This window comes from Nerophis ophidion, linkage group LG13 (assembly GCF_033978795.1).
Source record: "Nerophis ophidion isolate RoL-2023_Sa linkage group LG13, RoL_Noph_v1.0, whole genome shotgun sequence".
NCBI classification, from domain to species: domain Eukaryota; kingdom Metazoa; phylum Chordata; class Actinopteri; order Syngnathiformes; family Syngnathidae; genus Nerophis; species Nerophis ophidion.
This window is the reverse complement of record NC_084623.1, coordinates 20,858,696-20,882,166: the sequence shown is the minus strand read 5'-3', so window position 1 is coordinate 20,882,166 and position 23,471 is coordinate 20,858,696. Positions and strand designations below refer to the sequence as shown.

General features: G+C 41.1%; 1 protein-coding gene and 1 long non-coding RNA gene across 7 annotated transcripts; one reads left to right on the top strand and one right to left on the bottom strand.

The window, feature by feature from the left end:
- The first annotated feature begins 5,236 nt into the window (after positions 1-5,236).
- Positions 5,237-19,385, top strand: LOC133564329 (uncharacterized). Of its 6 annotated transcripts, none has more exons than XR_009809273.1 (4): positions 5,237-6,048; positions 13,088-13,259; positions 18,327-18,435; positions 18,570-19,385. XR_009809273.1 is itself a non-coding variant. In XM_061918548.1 (4 exons), the coding sequence occupies exons 1-4, from the start codon at positions 5,338-5,340 to the stop codon at positions 18,623-18,625; spliced, it is 1,125 nt and encodes a 374-aa protein (XP_061774532.1). In that variant the 5' UTR covers positions 5,237-5,337; the 3' UTR covers positions 18,626-19,385. The 6 variants fall into 6 exon arrangements, 4 of the variants coding, with proteins under 4 accessions (XP_061774532.1, XP_061774535.1, XP_061774534.1 ...); XR_009809272.1 differs by having other exon boundaries at positions 18,327-18,483; XM_061918548.1 differs by having other exon boundaries at positions 18,250-18,435.
- Positions 11,352-14,959, bottom strand: LOC133564331 (uncharacterized). Its single transcript, XR_009809274.1, has 3 exons — positions 14,653-14,959; positions 12,561-12,643; positions 11,352-12,479 (listed from the first exon to the last, which is right to left on the bottom strand). It is a non-coding gene; the product is annotated as an uncharacterized LOC133564331 (long non-coding RNA).
- Positions 19,386-23,471: the final 4,086 nt, after the last annotated feature.

Sequence of the window (23,471 nt, the reverse complement as noted above, 5' to 3'; positions counted from 1 at the left end):
TCGCCGCTCTTCTGGTCAGTGGTCACATTAAATGAATTAACCTACTCAATGTTATGCTCCTGGTGTACTACTGAGATCCTGATGAGATTTATTTATTTATATATATTTTTCAAGATAGTTGTTTTATTTAAGGTTATCAAATATCCTCATTATCTAGCGTATTTACAGTAAATACGGGCTATGTATAACTCTTCATATTTCCTTGTCAGTTGCCACCAAACTGGAAGTGTGCCTATTGTTCAGGCATAAAGACGATAATATCCCAAGTCCCCTTACTCTCACTGTCAGTCAATACTCAATGGATGTGCGTTCTAGATCAGGGGTCTCAAACTATATTCACCTGGGGGCCACTGGATGCAGAGTCTGGGTGAGGTTAGGCCGTGAGAAAAGATTTCTTAAATTAATGTTGCATAGTCCACAGCATGTTTAGTTGTGAAATTACATCTCAAATTGTATTCCTTGTGTACCGCAACTTTCTCTGTGCAAATAAGACACGTCGGGGTGCCCCTGTGCTCAAAGAAATATTGCATCCCCCACTTTTGTCTTTGCTCATCACTAACCTTTTTCTTCACTGCAGGCTTTGAAAAAGAGATGTTTGGGGTTGTGGAATATATTTGTATTCAGCCAACGCACGGAGAATAATGTTATTTCCGCCCTGTGTGTTGTTCCGCTTTTCCTCCCTACAGCAACACGGCAGTCGGCGGAATAGTACCGGGATAGCGAGCGCAAAAAAGTGACGGCTCCCAGAGTGTTATCCTGCGTCATATAGGAATAAATGTAGTGTTCATCGTGTAAGGCAATGCAAATTAAACAATAAAAAAAAAAAAATAAATAACGGTTTGAATTGGTCCAGGTAATCGGGGAGTGTTATTACTCATGGGCAGGTGTTGCGGTGTGACTGCAGCCAGGCACATAAGAAAATCCTGGTCTCCATGGCAACGTTTATGTCGCTTTCACTCATTTGCTGCTTTTCCACCAATGCAGGGGTAGGCAACCCAGAACGTTGAAAGAGCTATTTTGGACCCAAATAACACAACGCTGTCAAGCGCCATTCATATAAAACTTGCGGGCCGCAGTAACATTAAACTTTCATATTAAGGTGGGGGCCGCAAAATAACGTCTTGCGGGCCGCGTGTCTGAGACCCCTGTTCTAGATCATAAATTAGATATATTGTACATTTACTTATATGCTTACCAGTGTATTTGTTTCATAGTAATTCTACATTTTGTTCAATATATACTCCTGCAAAATATACAACATGTTCCTAGGTGATTGTCTTAAGTCTTTTTGGATAAGATGCTACAAGTTTGTCACACCTATCTTTAGGCAGTTTCGTCCATTCCTCTTTGCAGCACCTCTCAAGCTCCATCGGGTTGGATGGGAAGTGTTGGTTTTCATACAGGATGTCTCTGCAGATTGCTGCATTCATCTTAGTCTAGTCACGAAGGTGACCAAGACCCGGATGGTCACTCTGTCAGAGCTACATCATTCCTCCGAGAAAAGAGGAGAACCTTCCCAAAGGACAACCATCTCTGCAACAAACATAGTCCCCCCCAAATGTTCTGTGTCTTCCCTGTGGCCTCCTACCGGCCGGGTGTGTTACACATACCTCCCCTGGTCGTCTGGGGGCATCCTGACCAGAGGTTAATTTTAAGGCTGCGAGTAAAAATTTTGGGTAACAAGCATCCCCACCGCTGGCTGGCGTAGCGAATGTCACAGCAAACCCTGAAAGACTCGCCCAAAACATCAGATGTCTCACTCACAAGCATTTCGGTACTCTTGTCTTGTTCTGTATATTGTACAGTATTTTGTATTTCTATAGTGTTTTGTATATTGTACAGGATTGCTTATTATTTTTCAATTGTCAGTTTTTCCTTTATTACCTCTTGTGTTATTTATTTCACCCCATAAATGTTCCCACTACCGCACCTTAAGTTGGAGTCTTTAATCTCGTTATATGCAAATATAATGACAATAAAGTCCATTCTATTCTATTCTATTATATTCTATTTTCTTATAGCTAAAGATTGACATAACTTTGTTTTTCCAAATATGGGAACAGAAAAATTGAGTGTGAAGGACATAAGAAAAAGAAGCGGATGATAATCACGGAATTAAAGAAATCAAAGAAAAACATGACTGAGTTGTGCATTTAGACGACTGCCAGCTCAGAAACATCTGAATGACAAATGGCCAGATTACAAGCAAATCCGACCAGTTCGTAAAATATATTACTACTGGAAGGGTAGCAATAGTTACAACTTTACAGCATGGCAAGAGAGTTTCGAACAAATGATCAGTATTTACAATATAACTTGTAGCTATTTTAGGACTCTTGGGTGGGTGGAGGACATTAAGCCACAAAAAGCAGTTATATGCTCAGATTCAGCAACAGTACTGATGGCACTGAAGGGTTGGAAGAGTGAGGCTAGAAGTAATTAGTGAAGCGATGATGATGCTTGGTAGAATGCCGGGGTTGGGGTGCCAACCCGCGTGACCGTACAGGGGGATGACAAGGCAGCAAAAAAGGTGTTAAACAGAAATGTAATATGAAATACAGTACGGAAGTGTGGAATGCAAGAGTTTAATAAAGCAAGAACTTGTTAAAATGTGGCATAAAGAGTGGTTACAGCTGAGAAAGGGATGGTTTTATTTTTTTTATTGCAACCCAATATCAAACACACACACATGGCTTTAAAATGGGAAGGAGGGACACTGTGATGTATATAATATGTAGGCTGAGGCACTGCACTAAATAAAGAGCTGGCGATGATGGTGGAGAATGCACACGTGACCATATTCTTACAGTTTGCAATAAACACAATAACGAGAAACAGCCATGCAAAACTGTCAGAAAATGGAAACAAAAACACGGCACTAAAAATATTTGAAGTGAATTATATTTATATAGCGCTTTTTTCGAATGACTCAAAGCGCTTTTACATAGTGAAACCCAATATCTAAGTTACATTTAAACAAGTGTGGGTGGCACTGGGAGCAAACTTACAGCGTTAAAGGCCTACTGAAACCCACTATTACCGACCACACAGTCTGATAGTTTATATATCAATGATGAAATAGTAACATTGCAACACATGCCAATACGACCTTTTTAGTTTAATAAATTACAATTTTAATATTTCCGGGAGTTTCGTCTTCGAAACGTCGTGTAATGATGACGTGTATTGCAAGACGTCACAGGTTTTTAGGAAGTATGAGCGCTGCACACACACACAGCTAAATGTCGTCTTCTTTAACGGCATAATTATACAGTTTTTTGGACATCTGTGTTGCTGAATATTTTGCAATTTGTTCAATTAATATTGGAGAAGTCACAGTAGAAAGATGGAGTTGGGAAGCTTTAGCCTTTAGTCACACAAACACACAGTGATTCCTTGTTTAAAATTCCTGGAGGTGAAACTTTCCTATGGATCAGAGCGCAGTCAAGAGAACATGGATCCCGACCACATGTCAACCAGCAGGTTTCGGTGAGAAAATTGTGGTTAAAAAGTCAGTTCTTACCGGAGAAAAGCTGAGCTTGTGCCGTCCATTCCCCTGAGACACTGGCCTCAAGACACCCGTGGACACACCCTTCCGACTATCAGGTAATATTAAACTCACTAAAACACTAGCAACACAATAGAAAGATAAGGGATTTCCCAGAATTAACCTAGTAAATGTGTCTAAAAACATCGGAATCCGTCCCAATGAAATCGCGTTTTTTTTTTTCTTTCTAGTCCGTCGCTATCAATATCCTCAAACACGAATCTTTCATCCTCGCTCAAATTAATGGGGAAATTGTCGTTTTCTCGGTCCGGATAGCACTTTTTGTTGGAAGCTCCCATTAAAAACAATGTAAATATGTGAGGAACCATCAAACATGTGACATCATCGTCTGCGACTACCGGTAGAGGCAGGGCTTTTCTCTTAGCACCGAAAGTTGCGAACTTTATCGCGGATGTTCTCTACTAAATCCTTTCAGCAAAAATATGGCAATATCGCGAAATGATCAAGTATGACACATAGAATGGACCTGCTATCCCCGTTTAAATAAGAAAATCTCATTTCAGTCGGCCTTTAAAATGCCTTCGAAAGGCTGCCGATGCTGAAAAACTCTGATAGAAACCTGTGGATGGCAGCATTACGTCTATGATGCGTCTAGCCTGCTAGAAACCAAAGAAGACGAAATATCATTTAAAATCATTCATCGTTATTACCCTGTAAAGACTGTAATGGTTAAATACAAGAAGGACATCGATGTTACCTGCACCTTTTGCAACATGCACCAAGAGACTGTTGACCACTTGTTTTGAAAACACTCGATCACTATGGCAGGGCATCTGTCGCTTCATCCTGGACAATATTTATGACAAATTTGTGCTTTGCTTTAAAGATGTGATTTTTGGTGTTACACTGTATGAACAAAAATTTGAAAAGGAATTCTAACTTTGCAACCTCATTGTTTTATTGGCTAAGTTTTATATTCATAAATGTAAGTTTCTTAATACCCGACCTATCTTTTGTGCCTTTAAAAAAGATTTTGAACTTTACAATAAAACACTCTCTACCTCTAAAAACAAAAAAGCTGTGAAAACGATGATGCTGTGTTCCAAATTTAAGTTGTTTAATGAAACTGAATGAGCCTATGGCTTTGCACTTTGTTTATTATATATATATTTTTTGAATTCCATCCATCCATGCATTTTCTACCGCTTATTCCCTTTTTGGGTTCGCCGGGGGCGCTGGCGCCTATCTCAGCTACAATCGGGCGGAAGGCGGGGTACACCCTGGACAAGTCGCCACCTCATCGCAGGGCCAACACAGATAGACAGACAACATTCACACTCACATTCACACACTAGGCCCAATTTAGTGTTGCCAATCAACCTATCCCCAGGTGCATGTCTTTGGAAGTGGGAGGAAGCCGGAGTACCCGGAGGGAACCCACGCATTCACGGGGAGAACATGCAACCTCCACACAGAAAGATCCCGAGCCTGGATTTGAACCCAGGACTGCAGGAACTTCGTATTGTGAGGCAGACGCAATAACCCCTCTGCCACCGTGAAGCTTTTTTTGTATTCTATTTTTGTTATTTTGAATTTACAACCCCCTGGCGCTGTTTTATACTGTTTTCATAATGTTTTATATTGTTGTTTGACTTACTGTTTGTAATTGTTGAAATTTAGAAATAAACATTAAAAAAATACAAATAAATAAATAGAGAAGGCGAAGAAGAAATGCGGAAGTTAGTCAGATGACTTCCGGGTAGCCACTTGTTTTTGTACCTCCAGAAGTAGAAAAGTTATTAGGTTTTTTCCCCCCAAATATCTTTAAAATGACGACAACAACACGTTATATGGCCACAAGAGAAGTCGGAGGCCGACGGCATCGATTATGTTTCGATGGAAATGTGAATAATTACGAGCTGTGGGAAGCGAAGTTTCTGGGGCACTTGCGTCTGCTCGGCCTAAAAGCCACCGTGCTAAGGAAGCCACAAGACGGGAGTGAAGACGACGCCGTGCTAAGGGAGCCACAAGACGGGATTGAAGACGACGCCAAGAAAAACGAGGACGCCTACGCCGAGTTGACTAACGTTTTAGACCACAGAAGCCTGTCGCTGGTTATGAGAGAAGCGGCTGACGACGGGAGAAAAGCGTTGCGGATACTGCGAGAGCATTATGTCGGTAAAGGGAACGAGCGGGTGATTCGCCTCTACATGAAGCTGACGTCACTACGGAAAGCTGCGAGCGAGAGCGTGAGTGATTATCTTCTCCGCGCACAGACTCTAATTACCGATTTACACAATGCCGAGGGGACTTTGAGCGATGCGCTGTTGATTTCGGTGATTCTGAAAGGCTTGCCTGACACGTTCAAGCCGCTTGACCTTTACGTCAGACAAAGTGGCGCGACGATGACATTCGGCGAGTTCAAGGTGGCACTGAGGACCTACGACTGTACGGTGGCAAGTGGCGGAGGTAAGCCTGCATCTCGGAGAGGCCCGGCTGGTCCCCGGATCCTCCCGTCTCATGCCGAGGCGAATCAAACGGTAAATTCAGAGGCTAAAACAAATCAATAATTGCAAATTATTTTCATGACGGGAGTCTAGGAATGCAAAGATCATAGATGTTGGCTGTACTGTTAAAGTTAAAGTCACGCAATCAATCAATGTTTATTTATATAGCCCTAAAGGCCCACTGAAACCCACTACTACCGACCACGCAGTCTGATAGTTTATATATCAATGATGAAATATTAAAGGCCTACTGAAATGAGATTTTCTCATTTAAACAGGGATAGCAGGTCCATTCTATGTGTCATACTTGATCATTTCGCGATATTGCCATATTTTTGCTGAAAGGATTTAGTAGAGAACATCCACGATAATGTTCGCAACTTTCGGTGCTAAGAGAAAAGCCCTGCCTCTACCGGAAGTCGCAGACGATGACGTCACATGTTGATGGCTCCTCACATATTCACATTGATTTTAATGGGAGCCTCCAACAAAAAGAGCTATTCGGATCGAGAAAACGACAATTTCCCCATTAATTTGAGCGAGGATGAAAGATTTGCGTTTGAGGATATTGATAGCGACGGACTAGAAAAAAAAAAAAGAGTTAAAAAAAAAACGCAATTGCATTGGTACGGATTCCGATGTTTTAAACACATTTACTAGGATAATTCTGGGAAATCCCTTATCTTTCTATTGTGTTGCAAGTGTTTTAGTGAGTTTGATAGTACCTGATAGTCGGAAGGGTGTTTCCATGAGTGTGTTGACGCCAAAGTCTCAGGGAAGTCGACGGCAGCTGCATGGAAGGCACAAGCTCAGCTTTTCTCCGGTAAGAAGCGACTTTTTAACCACAATTTTCTCACCGACACTTGCTGGTTGACATTTGGTCTGGATTCATGTTCGCTTGACCACGCTCTGATCCAAAGTAAATTTTCACCTCCGTGAATTTTAAACAAGGAATCACCGTGTGTTTGTGTGGCTAAAGGCTAAAGCTTCCCAACTCCATCGTTCTACTGGGACTTCTCCAATATTAATTGAACAAATTGCAAAAGATTCAGCAACACAGATCTCCAAAATACTGTGTATTTATGCCGTTAAAGCAGACGAAATTTAGCTGTGTATGTGCGTAGCGCTCATACTTCCTAAAAACGCGTGACGTCTTGCGTACACGTCATCATTACACGTTTCCAAGACAAAACTCACGGGAAATTTTAAATTGTAATTTAGTAAATTAAAAAGGCCGTATTGGCATGTGTTGCAATGTTAATATTTCATCATTGATATATAAACTATCAGACTGCGTGGTGGGTAGTAGAGGGTTTCAGTAGGCCTTTAAGGGAGTCTCGGAATGCAAAGATTATAGATTTTGGCTGTACTGTTAAAGTTAAAGTCAAGTAATCAATCAATGTTTATTTATATAGCCCTAAAGGCCTACTGAAACCCAATACTATCGACCACGCAGTCTGATAGTTTATATATCAATGATGAAATAATAACGTTGCAACACATGCCAATATGGCCTTTTTAGTTTACTAAATTGCAATTTTAAATTTCCCGCGAAGTGTCCTGTTGAAAACGTCGCGTAATGATGACGTGTACGCATGACGTCACGGACTGTTAAGAAATATTAGCGCTGCGCACACACACAGTTAAAAGTTGTCTGCTTTACCCGCATAATTACACATTATTTTGGACATTTGTGTTGCTGAATCTTTTGCAATTTGTTCAATTAATATTGGAGAAGTCAAAGTAGAAAGATGGAGTTGGGAAGCTTTAGCCTTTAGCCACACAAAGACATGGTGATTCCTTGTTTAAAATTCCCGGAGGTGAAGCTTTACTATGGATCAGAGCGGTCAAGCGAACATGGATCCTGACCCAATGTCAACCAGCAGTTTTTGGTGAGAAACTTGTGGTAAAAGGTCGCCACTTACCAGAGATCAGCTGAGCTTGTGCCGTCCGTACAGCTGCCGTCGACTTCCATCAGACACTGGCGTCAACACATCCGTGGATACACCCTTCCGACTATCAGGTAATATTAAACTCACTAAAACACTAGCAACACAATAGAAAGATAAGGGATTTCCCAGAATTATCTTAGTAAATGTGTCTAAAAACATCTGAATCCGTCCCAATGCAATCACGTATTTTATATATTTTTTTACTTGATTTTTTTTTTTTTTCTAGTCCGTCGCTTATCAATATCCTCAAACACGAATCATTCATACTCGCTCAAATTAATGGGCAAATTGTCGTTTTCTCGGTCCAAGTAGCTCTTTTTGTTGGAGGCTCCCATTAAAAACAATGTGAAGATGTGAGGAGCCATCAACGGGTGACGTCATCGTCTGCGACTTCCGGTAAAGGCAGAGCTTTTCTGTTAGCGACCAAAAGTTGCAAACTTTATCGTGGATGTTTTCTACTAAATAATTTCAGCAAAAATATGGCAATATCGTGAAATGATTAAGTATGACACATAGAATGGACCTGCTATCCCCGTTTGAATAAGAAAATCTAATTTCAGTAGGCTTTTAAATCACAAGTGTCTCAAAGGGCTCCACAAGCCACAACAACATCCTTGGTTCAGATCCCACATAAGGTCAAGGAAAAACTCAACCCAGTGGGATGTCAATGAGAATGACAATGAGAAACTTTGAAGATGGGAGACCGGATGCAATGGACGTTGAGTGGGTCTAGCACAGGGGTAGGGAACCTATGGCTCTGGAGCAAGATGTGTCTCTTTAGATGACTGCATCTGGCTCTCAGATAAATCTTATCTGACATTGCTTAACAGGATAAGTAATGAATAATTCCGCTGGTAATCACAGTGCTAAAAATAATGTGGAAAATATAAAACTTTCTCATGCATTTCAATCCATCCGTTTCCACCACACCTGTTCAAGAAGTCGCCATGATGGTAAGAAATATTTTATTTATTAGTGGTTAGCTTCCGAATAACAATGTTATTAAAAAGAATTAGTGAAGTGAATTATATTCATATAGCACTTTTCTCTAGTGACTCAAAGCGCTTCACATATCCATCCATCCATTTCCTAGTGCTTATTCCCTTCGGGGTCGCAGGGGGTGCTGGAGCCTATCTCAGCTACAATCGGACGGAAGGTGGTGTACACCCTGGACAAGTCGACCCCTCATCACTTGCGCTTTACATAGTGAAACCCAATGTCTAAGTTACATTTAAACCAGTGTGGGTGGCACTGGGAGGTAAAGTGTCTTGCCCAAGGACACAACAGCAGTGACTAGGTTGGCGGAAGTGGGGATCGAACCCGGAAACCTCAAGTTGCTGGCACGGCCACTCTACCAACCGAGCTATACCATCCCAACATCCATCCATCCATTTTCTACCGCTTATTCCCTTTGGGGTCGCGGGGGGAACTGGTGCCTATCTCATCTGTAATCTGGTGGAGGGCGGGGTATACCCTGGACAAGTCGCCTCCTCATCACAGGGCCAACACAGATAGACAGACAACATTCACACTCACATTCACACACTAGGGAAAATTTTGTGTTGCCAATCAACCTATCCCCAGGTGCATGTCTTTGGAAGTGGGAGGAAGCCAGAGTACCCGGAGGGAACCCACGCAATCACGAGGAAAACATGCAAATTCCACACAGAAAGATCCCGAGCCCGGGATTGAACCCAGGACTTCTCAGGACCTTCATATTGTGAGGCAGACGCACTAACCCCTCAACCACTGTGCTGCCCCTTCCCAACATAAGAGACTTAATATACTTGAAAAATGTGGGTCTTACTTAAAAATGCTCGCATTTAGTTTTATTTAGTGTTAAAAAATATTGTATGGCTCTCACGGAAATCCGTTTTAAAATATTTGGCTTTCATGGCTCTCTCAGCCAAAAAGGTTCCCGACCACTGTGTGAAAGTCCAGTCAATTGTGGATCTAACATAATAGTGAGAGTCCAGTCCATAGTGGGGCCAACGGGAGACCATCCCGAGTGGATACGGGCCAGCAGCGCAGAGATGTCCCCAACCCATGCACAGGCGAGCGATCCACCCCAGGTCCCGACTCTGGACAGCCAGCACTTCATCCATGGCTACCGGATCTGTGCTCCCCCTTCCACAAGGGAGAGAGGGGCAGAGCAGAAAATAAAATAAAAGGCCGATTGACTGGTCCAAAAAGGCTAACGTATACAAATGAGTTTTAAGATGGGACTTAAATGCTTCTACTGAGGTAGCATCTTGTACTGTTACCCGGAGAGCATTCCATAGTACTGAAGCCCAAATAGAAAATGCTCTACAGCTTGCAGACTTTTTTTGGGCCAATGATTGTCACACACACTAGGTGTGGTGAAATTTGTCCTCTGCATTTGACCCAGACTCTTGTGCACCTCCTGGGAGGTGAGGGGAGTAGTAGGCAGCAGCGGTGCCACGCCCGAGAATAATTTTTGGTAATTCAACCCCCAATTCCAACCTTTGATGCTGAGTGCCAAGCAGGGAGGTAATGGGTCCCATTTTTATAGTTTTTGGTATGACTCGGCCACGGTTTGAACTCACAACCTACCTATCTCAGGGCGGACACTCTAACCACTGGGCCACTGATTAGGTAAAAATTGCGCCCAATGTGGGGCAATGCTTGACTGGTTTTTGTCTGACTAATAATGTGAAGTGAATTATATTTATATAGCGCTTTTCTCTTGTGACTCAAAGCGCTTTATAGTCAAACCCAATATCACAAGGACACAACATCATCGTATAATTTATATGATGACGTCTTATTGGCCACGCTTCTTCCGCCACAGGTATATTGGCAATCCGGGGGAAACCCTGTACCGTGCAATTAGTTTTACAAAATGGACGGATGGATGTGTATTTTTTTAACAATTAACCCAAGTTTTTTGTTACGATTTAAAAAAAAATCAAATCAATGTTTTCTTGCGCTTCCGTAGCATCTGCCCTCCCCCTAATCTCCTTAGTTGAGATTCACACACATAATAACAACGTGGCGAATGCTACCGCAAATGATAGCGATAAGTTTAACAGTTTTCTCACCCCTCGTCAGATGTTTACATTTGCTGCAAAACCCGCCGAACAAGTTGACCGCACAGTGCTAAGTTTGCTTTAGGCAGCAGCTTAATAAACTTATTACAGCATCTGAAACCAAATCATGTAGCCGAGTGGGGGGAATGCAATTATTTATAAGGCAAAAAAGACCGCAACAACAAACTAACTCCAGCTAAAACACAGTTTACTGTGGTGGAATCATTTATCGTAAGTTGAAAAGCCTGCGGTTATCCACTTAGTAAAACGTAACACCCCCTCCTAATTGTCGGAGTTTATGTATTTGCATACAATGTGCAATGCTTCCTTTTTGTTAACAGAAGTATTTTATTCAAGACAGATGTAGTATAAACACTTTTTACAGTGCAACATAAGGCTATGTTGGGTTCAATCCCCACCTTCTACCATCCTAGTCACGTCTGTTGTGTCTTTGAGCAAGACACTTAACCCTTGCTCATGATGGGCCCTGGTTAGCGCTTTGCATGGCAGCTCCCGCCATCAGTGTGTGAGTGTGTGTGAATGGGTGAATGTGGAAATAGTGTCAAACGGCTTTGGGTCCTTAAAAAAAGGCAGAAAAGCGCTATACATGTATAACACATTTACATGTAAATTTGCATGTACCGTATTTTTCGGAGTATAAGTCGCAACTGCTGAAAATGCATAAAAAAGAAGGAAAAAAACATATATAAGTCGCACTGGAGTATAAGTCACATTTTTGGGGGAAATGTATTTGATAAAATCCAACACCAAGAATAGACATTTGAAAGGCAATTTAAAATAAATAAAGAATAGTGAACAACAGGCTAAATAAGTGTACGTTATATGACGCATAAATAACCAACTGAGAAGGTGCCTGCTATGTTAACGTAACATATTATGGTAAGAGTCATTCAAATAACTATAACATAGAACATGCTATACGTTTACCAAACAATCTGTCACTCCTAATAGCTAAATCCCATGAAATCCTATACGTCTAGTCTCTTATGTTAATGAGCTAAATAATATTATTTGATATTTTACGGTAATGTGTTATGTGTGAAATTATTAAGTCGCTCCTGAGTGTAAGTCGCAACCCTGCTAAACAATGAAAAAAATTGCGACTTATAGTCCGAAAAATACGGTAGGCGGCAGAGGGGTTAGTGCGTCTGCCTCACAACACGAAGGTCCTGAGTAGTCAGGATCTCTCCGTGTGGAGTTTGCATGTCCTCCCCGTGAATGCGTGGGTTCCCTCCGGTCACTCCGGCTTCCTCCCACTTCCAAAAACATGCAACTGGGGATAGGTTGATTGGCAACACTAAATTGGCCCTAGTGTGTGAATGTGATTGTGAATGTTGTCCGTCTATCTGTGTTGGCCCTTCGATGAGGTGGCGACTTGTCCAGGGTGTACGCCGCCTTCCGCCCGATTGTAGCTGGGATACGCACCAGCACCCCTGCGACCCTAAAGGGCAATAAGCGGTAGAAAAAGGATGGATGGATGTACATACAACGGCAGTTTTATGGCAAAAACTAAAATTCATACCTCGGAGACACACCGTAGTTTACACAGTACTGCCATCTAATGTCTTGGAATTGCAACTACCTGCAAAGTCTACTTTGTATTACCTGCAAATGAGATGTATCATAATTGACTATTATTCAATGTTACATTAAAATGTTGTTTTATTATTAAACAATTAACATTTATTAACACACACACAAGTACCAGTACAGAAAATTGGTACCAGTTTCAGGAATTGGTACTGTAAATGTGGAGGGTCCCCATTTCTGAATTAAAATGCAGTGCATGTTCATGCCATCTAGTCTGCAAGTTATGGCATTGCTTGTCTCTTTTCAAACTACTAGCTTTCGACCAAGTAAAAGCGAAACTTGTTTTGAATTACCTATGCCCTTTGTATGAATTGGTTTCTGTAAAAATTAGTGAATCAAACATTACTATTCTTTGGCCATATCGCCCAGGCCTAACATTTGTTAAAGAATATAAGCTAACTTTACCCTGAACAATCTGTGGTTGCAGACTAATGGTTTCTTTCTGTGATTTTCTTTTAGGTACACGTTAGTGTCTTCAAAAAGAATAGAATACCGCAGGTGACACGATGCACGGTGTGCTGTACCAAACATCATTGTCCCATTTGCCCCACCTCGATGTACAAGCCTCGGTGTAAGGCAAAACTTTTGCAGCACATGGAGGTCCATGTAAAAAACGCCATCCAACATGAAGGTTAGTGATTTCAAATGTATTTGCTTTAGCAATTATCTTTTGTTTGCTTGTAACAACTGCTTAGTAGGGATGCAACGGTACTCTATGAACACTGGACTATTTGTTCCACCCTACACGGGACAATACATCTTATTGTCCACAGCGCTTGTGTATACGTGTTTGTACGCAAGCGTGCCTTCCCAGAGTAGGAAAAAGCCCTCTTCAAAACATAATGTCCGATCATTGTTGTGCCTCTCCCTTAGGGCTGCATAATTAATACCATTTTAATCACAATCCTAATTTTGACTGCACAATTTTGGGAAAAAAAACAGTGAACCAGTATCAAAAAATACCGGTACTATCTATTAGGGATGTATACCGAGTTTTGGTATTTTTGGAACCAGTTCCTAATTTGTACAATCCAGGAGGACAGTTAGGATTCTGGACAAATGATACAGCTATCGGTATTTTTCTTTATCCAACTGACCGTTGTAGTTATAATACGCTGTCACATTCATTTCAGCTGCCCCTGTTACGCATAACAAATCAGCTTGGAATAATCACAAATAGGGGAGCAACACCTCACAAAAGTTGTGTAACACAACAATACTTCCTTAACAAAAGTCACTAAGAAGAGTTAGTGTCAGTTTGAAGTGAACGTGCTTCACTCACGACCGCCGCTATCGCATTTCATCAACTGTTATCTCGTGATCCTGTCATCCACAGGTCAATATTGATCCACTCAAAAAAGTAAAACATTTAAGTAATATTATAATCCATTGAAGTTGTTTTGAAGCAAGATAGCATCAGCTGACAGGTCTCTCGTCGCCGTGTGACGTCACCACATGGCGCTGTGATACATTACACAGAGACACATACATCGGTAGCTATCGACACTCAATATGGCCTCCTGTCTGTCACCTGAACACGTCCGTGTGAATCAAAAACACAAATAACAGTGCTACAAAATGCACACCCACCTAACATGCTAACCGGTTGTGATTTGTATTACATAATTTTTATGATATGTGTAAAAGGTCTGTTTCCAGCTGAGTGTAATTGTAGTTAACCGAAACACAGTGATGGACAGGAGTGGTCTTTACAAGATGATGCCGTAACAACTGCAATGCACCTTGCACTGCACACTTAGTTGACTTGTATGACACTTAAAAAAGCAAGTGTTGATAAAAGACTTCCCTGCTGTTAGATATTACATGATGTTGGTGGTGTATAACCTCTTTTTCTAATTATAATGGTAGTAAAAATGCATTTTTTCACATCCCCATATACACCAATTACATAAAGTACCCATAACAGTATCAATAAGAAATATCAGTACTGGTATTTACAAAATCCTAACACTATACATCCTTACTCCGTACACATATCTTTTACCAACTAAATTATGTCTTACCTTTACTTTGGTGTGTAAAGCTGCAAAATATTGGATGTATTAGATCTTTTAGCTGCAACTTTCTTTTGGCAGGATTTGCAAAATAGGTAAGCCAACGCCTTCAATTACTCCCTTGTAATTTTTTAACACCCAAAATGTTCCCATGTTCTTCAGCTTTCTTGGGGTGGATATAGTTCAAAGCTTTGTCCTGCTGACGTTTTTAAGCTAATGTAGCATACTAGCGTGTCTCTCGATAGGTGTGCATGCATTGCATTTATAGTGAGTGAGGAGGACTGAAACACACAGTTTAGTAAAGCCTGTGTGATTAAGTAACCGGCGTGACGTTTTAAATAGCAAACAATAGTAAAACCGGTTTATCATTGTGTCCCTAAATCAGGATCGTCCACTTTCCAATTGAATCGTTTAGCATCGAAGAATCCATAGATTGTCCCACCCCTATTCAGTACACCATACTATGTTTACTACAGAATTCAGATTTTCTTGAGAAACAAAATACGGACTTTTGAGAGGGGAACGAATTTACAGAATCAGAACCAAAAACCGAGGTGTGGATCATTCCGTAGGTTACCTGTACAGTTGCACCCCTACTTCTTATTAAACTTACCAATTGTAATACCTTTACATACTACAAACCCCGTTTCCATATGAGTTGGGAAATTGTGTTAGATGTAAATATAAACGGAATACAATGATTTGCGAATCTTTTTCAACCCACATTCAGTTGAATATGTTACAAAGACAACATATTTGATTTTCAAACCGACAAACATTTTTTTTTGTGCAAATAATCATTAACTTTAGAATTTGATGCCAGCAACACGTGACAAAGAAGTTGGGAAAGGTGGCAATAAATACTGATAAAGATGAGGAATGCTCATCAAACATATATATGGAACATCCCACAGGTTTGCAGGCTAATTGGGAACAGTTGGGTCCCATGAGTGGGTATAAAAGTAGCTTCCATGAAATGCTAAGTAATTCACAAACAAGGATGGGGTGTGGGTCACCACTTTGTAAGCAAATTGTCGATCAGTTTTAAAACAAGATTTCTCAACGAGCTATTGCAAGGAATTTAGAGATTTTAAAATCTACGGTCCGTAAAATAATCAAAAAGTTCAGAGAATCTGGAAAAAATCACTGCACATAAGCGATGATATTACAGACTTTTGATCCCTCAGGCGGTACTGCATCAAAAAGTGACATGAGTGTGTAAAGGATATCACCCCATGGGCTCAGGAACACTTCAGAAAACCACTGTCAGTAACTACAGTTCGTCGCTACATCTGTAAGTGCAAGTTAAAACTCTACTATGCAAAGCCAAGCCCATTTATCAAAATTATCCTGAAACACCGCCGGCTTGGTTGGGCCCGAGCTCATCTAAGATGGACTGATGCAACATAGAAAGGTGTTCTGTGGTCTGAGGAGTTCACATTTCAAATTATATTTGGAAACAGAGGATGTGGTGTCCTCGAGAACAAAGAGGAAAATTCGGAGTGTTATAGGTGCAAAGTTCAAAAGCCAGCATCTGTGATGGTATAGGGGTGCATTAGTGCCCGAGGCATGGGTAACTTACACATCTGTGAAGGCACCATTAATGCTGAATGCTCCATACAGGTTTTGGAGCAACATACAGTATTTTGTCATCCAAGCAACGTTATCATGGACGCTGCTTATTTCAGCAAGACAAGTGTTACGGGGCGGCATGGCGTAGTGGGTAGAGCGGCCGTGCCAGAAACCTGAGGGTTGCAGGTTTGCTTCCCACCTATTAACATCCAAATCGCTGCCGTTGTGTCCTTGGGCAGGACACTTCGCCCTTGCCCCCGGTGCCGCTCACACCGGTGAATGAATGATGAATGAATGATTGGTGGTGGTCGGAGGGGCCGTAGGCGCAAACTGGCAGCCACGCTTCCGTCAGTCTACCCCAGGGCAGCTGTGGCGCAGTGGTAGAGTGGCCGTGCGCAACCCGAGGGTCCCTGGTTCAATCCCCACCTAGTACCAATCTTGTCACGTCCGTTGTGTACTGAGCAAGACACTTCACCCTTGCTCCTGATGGGTGCTGGTTAGCGCCTTGCATGGCAGCTCCCACCATCAGTGTGTGAATGTGTGTGTGAATGGGTAAATGTGGAAGTAGTGTCAAAGCGCTTTGAGTACCTTGAAGGTAGAAAAGCGCTATACAAGTACAACCCATTTATCATTTATCATTTACCACCACCAGGTGTGAATGAATGATGGGTTCCCACTTCTCTGTGAGCGCTTTGAGTATCTAACAATAGAAAAGCGCAATATAAATCTAATCCATTATTATTATTATTATTATTACAACGGTGTGGCTTCGTAAAAAATGAGTCCAGGTACTTTCCTGGCCCGCCGCAGTCCAGACCTGTCTCCCATCGAAAATGTGTGGCGCATTATGAAGCGTAAAATACGACTGAAGCTCTACATGAAACAAGAATGGGAAATAATTCCACTTTCAAAGCTTCAACAATTACTTTCCTCAGTTCCCAAACATTTATTGAGTGTTGTTAAAAGGAAAGGTGATGTAACACAGTGGTGAACATGCCCTTTCCCAACTACTTTGGCACGTGTTGCATCCATGATATTCTAAGTTAATTAATATTTGCAAAAAGAAATAAAGTTTATGAGTTTGAACATCAAATATCTTGTCTTTGTAGTGCATTCAATTGAAGATGGGTTGAAAAGGATTTGTAAATCATTGTATTCCGTTTATATTTACATCTAACACAATTTCCCAACTCATATGGAAATGGGGTTTGTAGTTGCTATATCCAACAGCAGGGGTAGGGAACCTATGGCTCGCGAGCCAGATGTGGCTCTTTTGATGACTGCATCCGGCTCTCAGGTAAATCTGAGCTGACTCTGCTTAACACAATAAGTAATGAATAATTCCACTTGTAATCACAGTGTTTAAAAATAATGTTCAAAATACAAAACATTCTCGTGCATTTTTAATCCATCCATCCGTTTTCTACCGCACCTGTTCAAGAAGTTGCGTTGATGGTAAGAAGTTATTTATTATTGGTTCGCGTGGGGCTTGCCCTCCTGGGGGTTCTTCAGACCACCAAGCACCGACATGAGATTCTGTTTCAAGGTTACAATATTGTTTTATTTTTCAATAAGTCTCTCAGTTGCTTTCCAGCAATTGTATTTTTCTCTTTCGTTCTCGCTTGTGCTCTGGCTTCAGCCCAAACCCTGTCTCTCCTCCTGGCTGCTGCTTATAACAGAGCGACAGGTGATTAGATAACAAGGCCCAGGTGGGCCGTCCACGCACCTGTCGCTGATTTCGAGGCCGATTCTGACAACACCCTGCTTCGCTGCAGGCCCGCAGGCCACGCCCCCTCCACAGTTAGTTTCAGAATAACAATGTTGTTACAAAGAATAAGAGACCTATTATACTCTAGAAATGTTGGTCTTACTTAAAAATGCACGCGTTTAGTTGTGTTCAGTGTTAAAAAAAATATTTTACGGCTCTTACGGAAATCCATTTTAAAATATTTGGCTTCTTGGCTCTCTCAGGCAAAAAGGTTCCCGACCCCTGTCCTATAGGGTAAGCACACACCATTTTTTGTTTCTTCATAGAGTTCTTGATAACCAAATGCCACAAGCCCTGCAAGAGTGGAAACAGTAGTCATTTCCATTGTCCATTCTGCATCAAGACCACCATAAAAAGGAAGGACGCAATGAGGCATTTGAAGCTCTGTAGGCCACCTCACCGTGATGCAGAGTTGGAGCCTGATGCCGACATGGTCAACACTTCTCAGACTGGTATGCAAAGGTCTTGAATCGCTATTCATTTCCTGTGGAGCTGTATTGGTAGGTTATTCTCTTGTTTCCGCTGACATGGTTTTTTACCTACCTGGAGTTGTGTACTTGTATCTTTTTTATATCCTCCCATTCAGGCTGCAGACCCGCCCACCCAACATATAGGAAACACAAGTGGGTAAATTGTGAATGAAGGCATGTTCATGTGAGTCATTTGAGTAAGGAATCAGACTTTGCCGTGACGCCCTTTTTTGGCTCTGTGAAAAAAATGGAACATGGTTTTTTCCTAACACTTGAAATCTTGCGTGCATGTGCGTGCGTGCGTGGTACAACAACGTCTTTTTCCTGGCTGGATGTGAAAAGTCAAACGTGATGAAACCCTGATGTTCTGTGTGCATTCTGTTTAGTATAATGGTTTGTGATGTCATAACCGTGGGAAGGATGAGCTTGGACAGCTGTGTCCATGCATGTGAGGGAGACAACTGACATTTTGACTGTCAAAAAACCCATCATCCATCCATCCATCCATTTCCTACCGCTTGTCCCTTTTGGGGTCGCGAGGGGGGCTGAAGCCTATCTCAGCTGAATTCGGCCGGTAAGCGTGGTACACCCTGGACAGGTCGCCACTCCTAGCAGGGTCAACACAGATAAACAACATTCTCACTCACATTCACACACTAGGGACACTTTAGTGTTGCCCGGGTGCATGTCTTTGGAGGTAAGAGGAAGCCGGAGTACCCGGAGGGAACCCAAGCAGTCACGGGGAGAAAGACCCTGAGCCCGGGATCGAACCCAGGACCTTCCCTGTGAGGCACATGCACTGACCCTCCCAAAAAACAAGAAAAAAAACCAATCAATTTAATAAAATAAATTGATTAAAAGTGATTACTTGTTATTGTTCTGCTTGCTACATTCTTGCTGATGGTTGGTTTGAATAAAGGGATTGCTAATGATGACCAAAGTCCTTGTTCTTTTTTAAACAGCTGATAGAAGCTACAGTAAAATAAACCTCCCTGTCCATCTGAAATGGTACTGAAAGTTTGTTAGCCCCAGGGTGTCCACCGTTATTTTATTTATTGTCGAGTGGGATTCAAGATTGCCATAAAATATTTGATTATTAGCCACCCATGGTGTACGGGCCGCAATTACACTGAACCAGGCAGAGTTCAATCAATCAATCAATCAATGTTTATTTATATAGCCCCAAATCACAAATGTCTCAAAGGACTGCACAAATCATTACGACTACAACATCCTCGGAAGAACCCACAAAAGGGCAAGGAAAACTCACACCCAGTTGTTTTGTTTGGTTCGCTAAAGGTGGCTTCCCAAATGTGATACATTCTCCAACATGAGACATGACTCCAGATGTTTTTACAAAGCCTGTAACAAAATGCAAGATCGATTGATAAGTTAAAACGTATTTTTTGGTGAATTTTCATTTCATGTTTAGAATTTTCCTTACAGATTATACGAGTGGAATTTGTTCTACTGCACAAGTGTGGAAACAATTCAAGTGGATCAGTTGAAGTACTGTGGCGTCACAATAACATCAGCTGGAAGATGCAAAAAAATAAATAAATACACATTAAGCGATCTACTGTGTCAAGAGACAACTTCAACAAAATGAGTGCTATATTTACAAATAGAGACATCCCACTTGACACAAAGCTTGGTGATCTCAAAATGTATGAATGGTCTTACATTTTGGCTGTGAATGATTGGCTTTAACAACTGAAAACAATAACTGAATTGTGGTTATTCAGAAAAATGTTGCACAAAAAATGTATTAAAATTAGCGCTGGCAAAAACAAAAGGTTAGGTTAAAGTACCAATGATTGTCACACACACACTAGGTGTGGTGAAATTTGTCCTCCGTATTTGACCCATCCCCTTGATTACCCCCTGGGATTTGAGGGGAGAAGTGGGCAGTAGCGGTGCCACGCCCGGGAATAATTTTTGGTGATTTAACCCCCAATTCTAACCCTTGATGCTAAGTGCCCAGGAGGGAGGTAATAGGTCCCATTTTTATAGTCTTTGGTATGACTCGGCTGGAGTTTGAACTCACAACCTACCGATCTCAGGACGGACACTCTAACCACTAAGCCAATGAGTTGGTTAACAAAAAAAGAAAGCAGGCAAGAAATTCTGATAACAGGAAAACTAGGAGGAATGAAAACTTTAGGGCAAATGTGACAAAAATGCGGCCTGGGGGCCATTTGTGGGTTGCGGCTCCAGTTTTACTGGCCAGCAATATTTTGTCCAAAAAAAACATAAAAAACGTAAGAAAGAAAGACATAATAAATTAGAAAAAGCGGAACATTTGGTACACAATTTGAAAGTCTAAGTATGTGAGGGACATTTAGATATATTTTTTAATTTTGTATAAAAAATGCTACAAACATCACTTAGTGTCAGCTTTGTGTTTGTTATAAGTGACACGTGGTATTATTATTAGTTATTGATATCAAAAGTAAAGCTTTTTGTCATTATCTTTTGTATTTTTGTCCTTTTTTTCTTTAATGTTTACAATCTTATTAACGACAATATGTTGCGTGCCAACAAAACTCGAGCTTTGGTCCGAAAATGGCACCCTGGCCACACTTTCACACATCAACAACTAATGATAGTACACTTTGTCACCTATAACACAGATCTGACACAAAATGTTGTCCTTAAATATATGTAATCTACCTATATATAGTCAGTGTTGGTTTTTGGCATTTTTAAAATAAAAATAAAATATCAACATTTTTTTTGTTATTCAGCACTTTGTGGAAAAAATGTTTGGACACTCCTGCTCTAAAACAGCACATGTCAACAACCTAAGAAACTTCATTGGAAATATCAATATTTTATACATTATATAAAGTTTTATGTTATTGATATTTGTGATTAAGTAATCATAAAAATGTATATTATTGCATTAAAATAATTTATATAAAATATAATATATAAAAAAAATTATCTAATCACATGGACAAAGACAAAACCTTCTGGAGGAAAGTTCTGTGGTCAGATGAAATACAAATTGAGCTGTTTGGCCACAATACCCAGCAATATGTTTGGAGGAGAAAAGGTGAGGCCTTTAATCCCAGGAACACCATTCCTACCTTCAAGCATGATGGCGGTATTATTATGCTTTGGGCCTGTTTTACATAGATAGATAGATAGATAGATAGATAGTACTTTATTGATTCCTTCAGGTGAGTTCCTTCAGGAAAATTAAAATTCCAGCAGCAGTGTACAGAGTTGAGATCAATTTAAAAAAGAGTAAAAAGTAAATAATGGGGGTTTAAAAGGAAAACAAAATAGAGAAATATTACAAAAAGAATAAAAACAATGGGAAAAACAATATAACAGTAAAATAAGAATATAACTAGACAAAGTAGGCAGTAGTGACCATGTTATGAAAACGTATTGCACTGTTAATGTTTTGAATCCCCTGTCATCCTTGCACCCCCCGCCCCCCGTCCCAGAGAGGAGTTGTACAGTCTAATGGCGTGTGGGACAAAGGAGTTCTTGAGTCTTTTAGTCCTGCACTTGGGATGAAGCAGTCTAGCACTGAACAGGCTCCTCTGGCTACTGATAACGCTATGCAGAGGGTGACTGGCATCATCCAGGATGCTTACTAGTTTGTCAACAGTCCTCTTCTCTGCCACCGTCACCAGTGAGTCCAGTTTTGCTGCCAATGGAACTGATGCTTTAAATGGGACAATGAAAAAGGAAGATTACTTCCAAATTCTTCAGGACAACCTAAAATCATTAGCCCAGAGGATGGGTCTTGGGCGCATTTGGGTGTTCCAACAGGACAATGACCCCAAACACACGTCAAAAGTGGTTAACGAATGGCTAAATCAGGCTAGAATTAAGGTTTTAGAATGGCCTTCCCAAAGTCCTGACTTAAATGTGTGGCCAATGCTGAAGAAACAAGTCCTTGTCAGAAAACCAACGTATTTAGCTGAACTGCACCAATTGTATCAAGAGGAGTGGTCCAAAATTCAACCAGAAGCTTGCCAGAAGCTTGTGGATGGTTACCAAAAACCGCCTTATTTCAGTCGAACCTGCCAAGGGAAATGTAACCAAATATTAAAGGCCTTCTGAAATGAGATTTTCTTATTCAAACGGGAATAGCAGGTCCATTCTATGTGTCATACTTGATAATTTTGCGATATTGCCATATTTTTGCTGAAAGGATTTAGTAGAGAACATCCACGATAAAGTTTGCAACTTTTGGTCGCTAAAAGAAAAGCCCTGCCTTTACCGGAAGTATGTACGCATGACCTCACGAGTTGTAGGGCTCTACACATATTCACATTGTTTATAATGGGAGCCACCAGCAGTAAGAGCAATTCGGACCGAGAAAGCGACAAATTCCCCATTAATTTGAGCGAGGATGAAAGATTTGTGAGTTAGGATATTGATAGTGAAGGACTAGGAAAAAAAAAAAAGCGACGGCTCCGGGCGGCAGCAGTGTGAGCGTTTCAGATGTAATTAGACACATTTACTAGGATCATTCTGGAAGATCGCTTATCTGCTTATTGTTTTAATAGTGTTTTAGTGAGATTTTAAAGATTTTAAAGATATACCTCGAGGTCAGATGGCTGCGGTGAACACGCAGTGTCTCAGAGAGAAGCCGAGGAGCCAAGCTCAACTGATTTCTCTGGTAAGATAAATATCACAATTTCCCCATCCAAAAACATGCTGGTTGACGTAGAGAAAACATGTTCGCTTGACCGCTCTGCTTCACAACAAACAAAGAAACTCCGGCTGTGTCTCAGTGCTAAAGACAGCTGCAATCCACCGCTTTCCACCAACAGCATTGTTCTTTATAGTCTCCATTATTAATTGAACAAATTACAAAAGATTCAGCAACACAGATGTCCAAAATACTGTGTTATTATGCGGTTAAAGCAGACGACTTTTAGCCACGAGTGGTGCAGCGCTAATATTTCCTTACATTCCGTGACGTCAGGCGTACGCGTCATCATTCCGCGACATTTTCAACAAGAAACTCTCGGGAAATTTAAAATTGCAAT

Bases quoted from the DNA above. Each gene is read 5' to 3' on its own strand.
- LOC133564329 (XM_061918548.1), top strand. From the start codon at position 5,338: ATGACGACAACAACACGTTATATGGCCACAAGAGAAGTCGGAGGCCGA. The intron at 13,260-18,249 runs GTTAGTGATTTC...GTTTCTTCATAG, and splicing joins AAACGCCATCCAACATGAAG to AGTTCTTGATAACCAAATGC. The intron at 18,436-18,569 runs GTATGCAAAGGT...CCTCCCATTCAG, and splicing joins GGTCAACACTTCTCAGACTG to GCTGCAGACCCGCCCACCCA.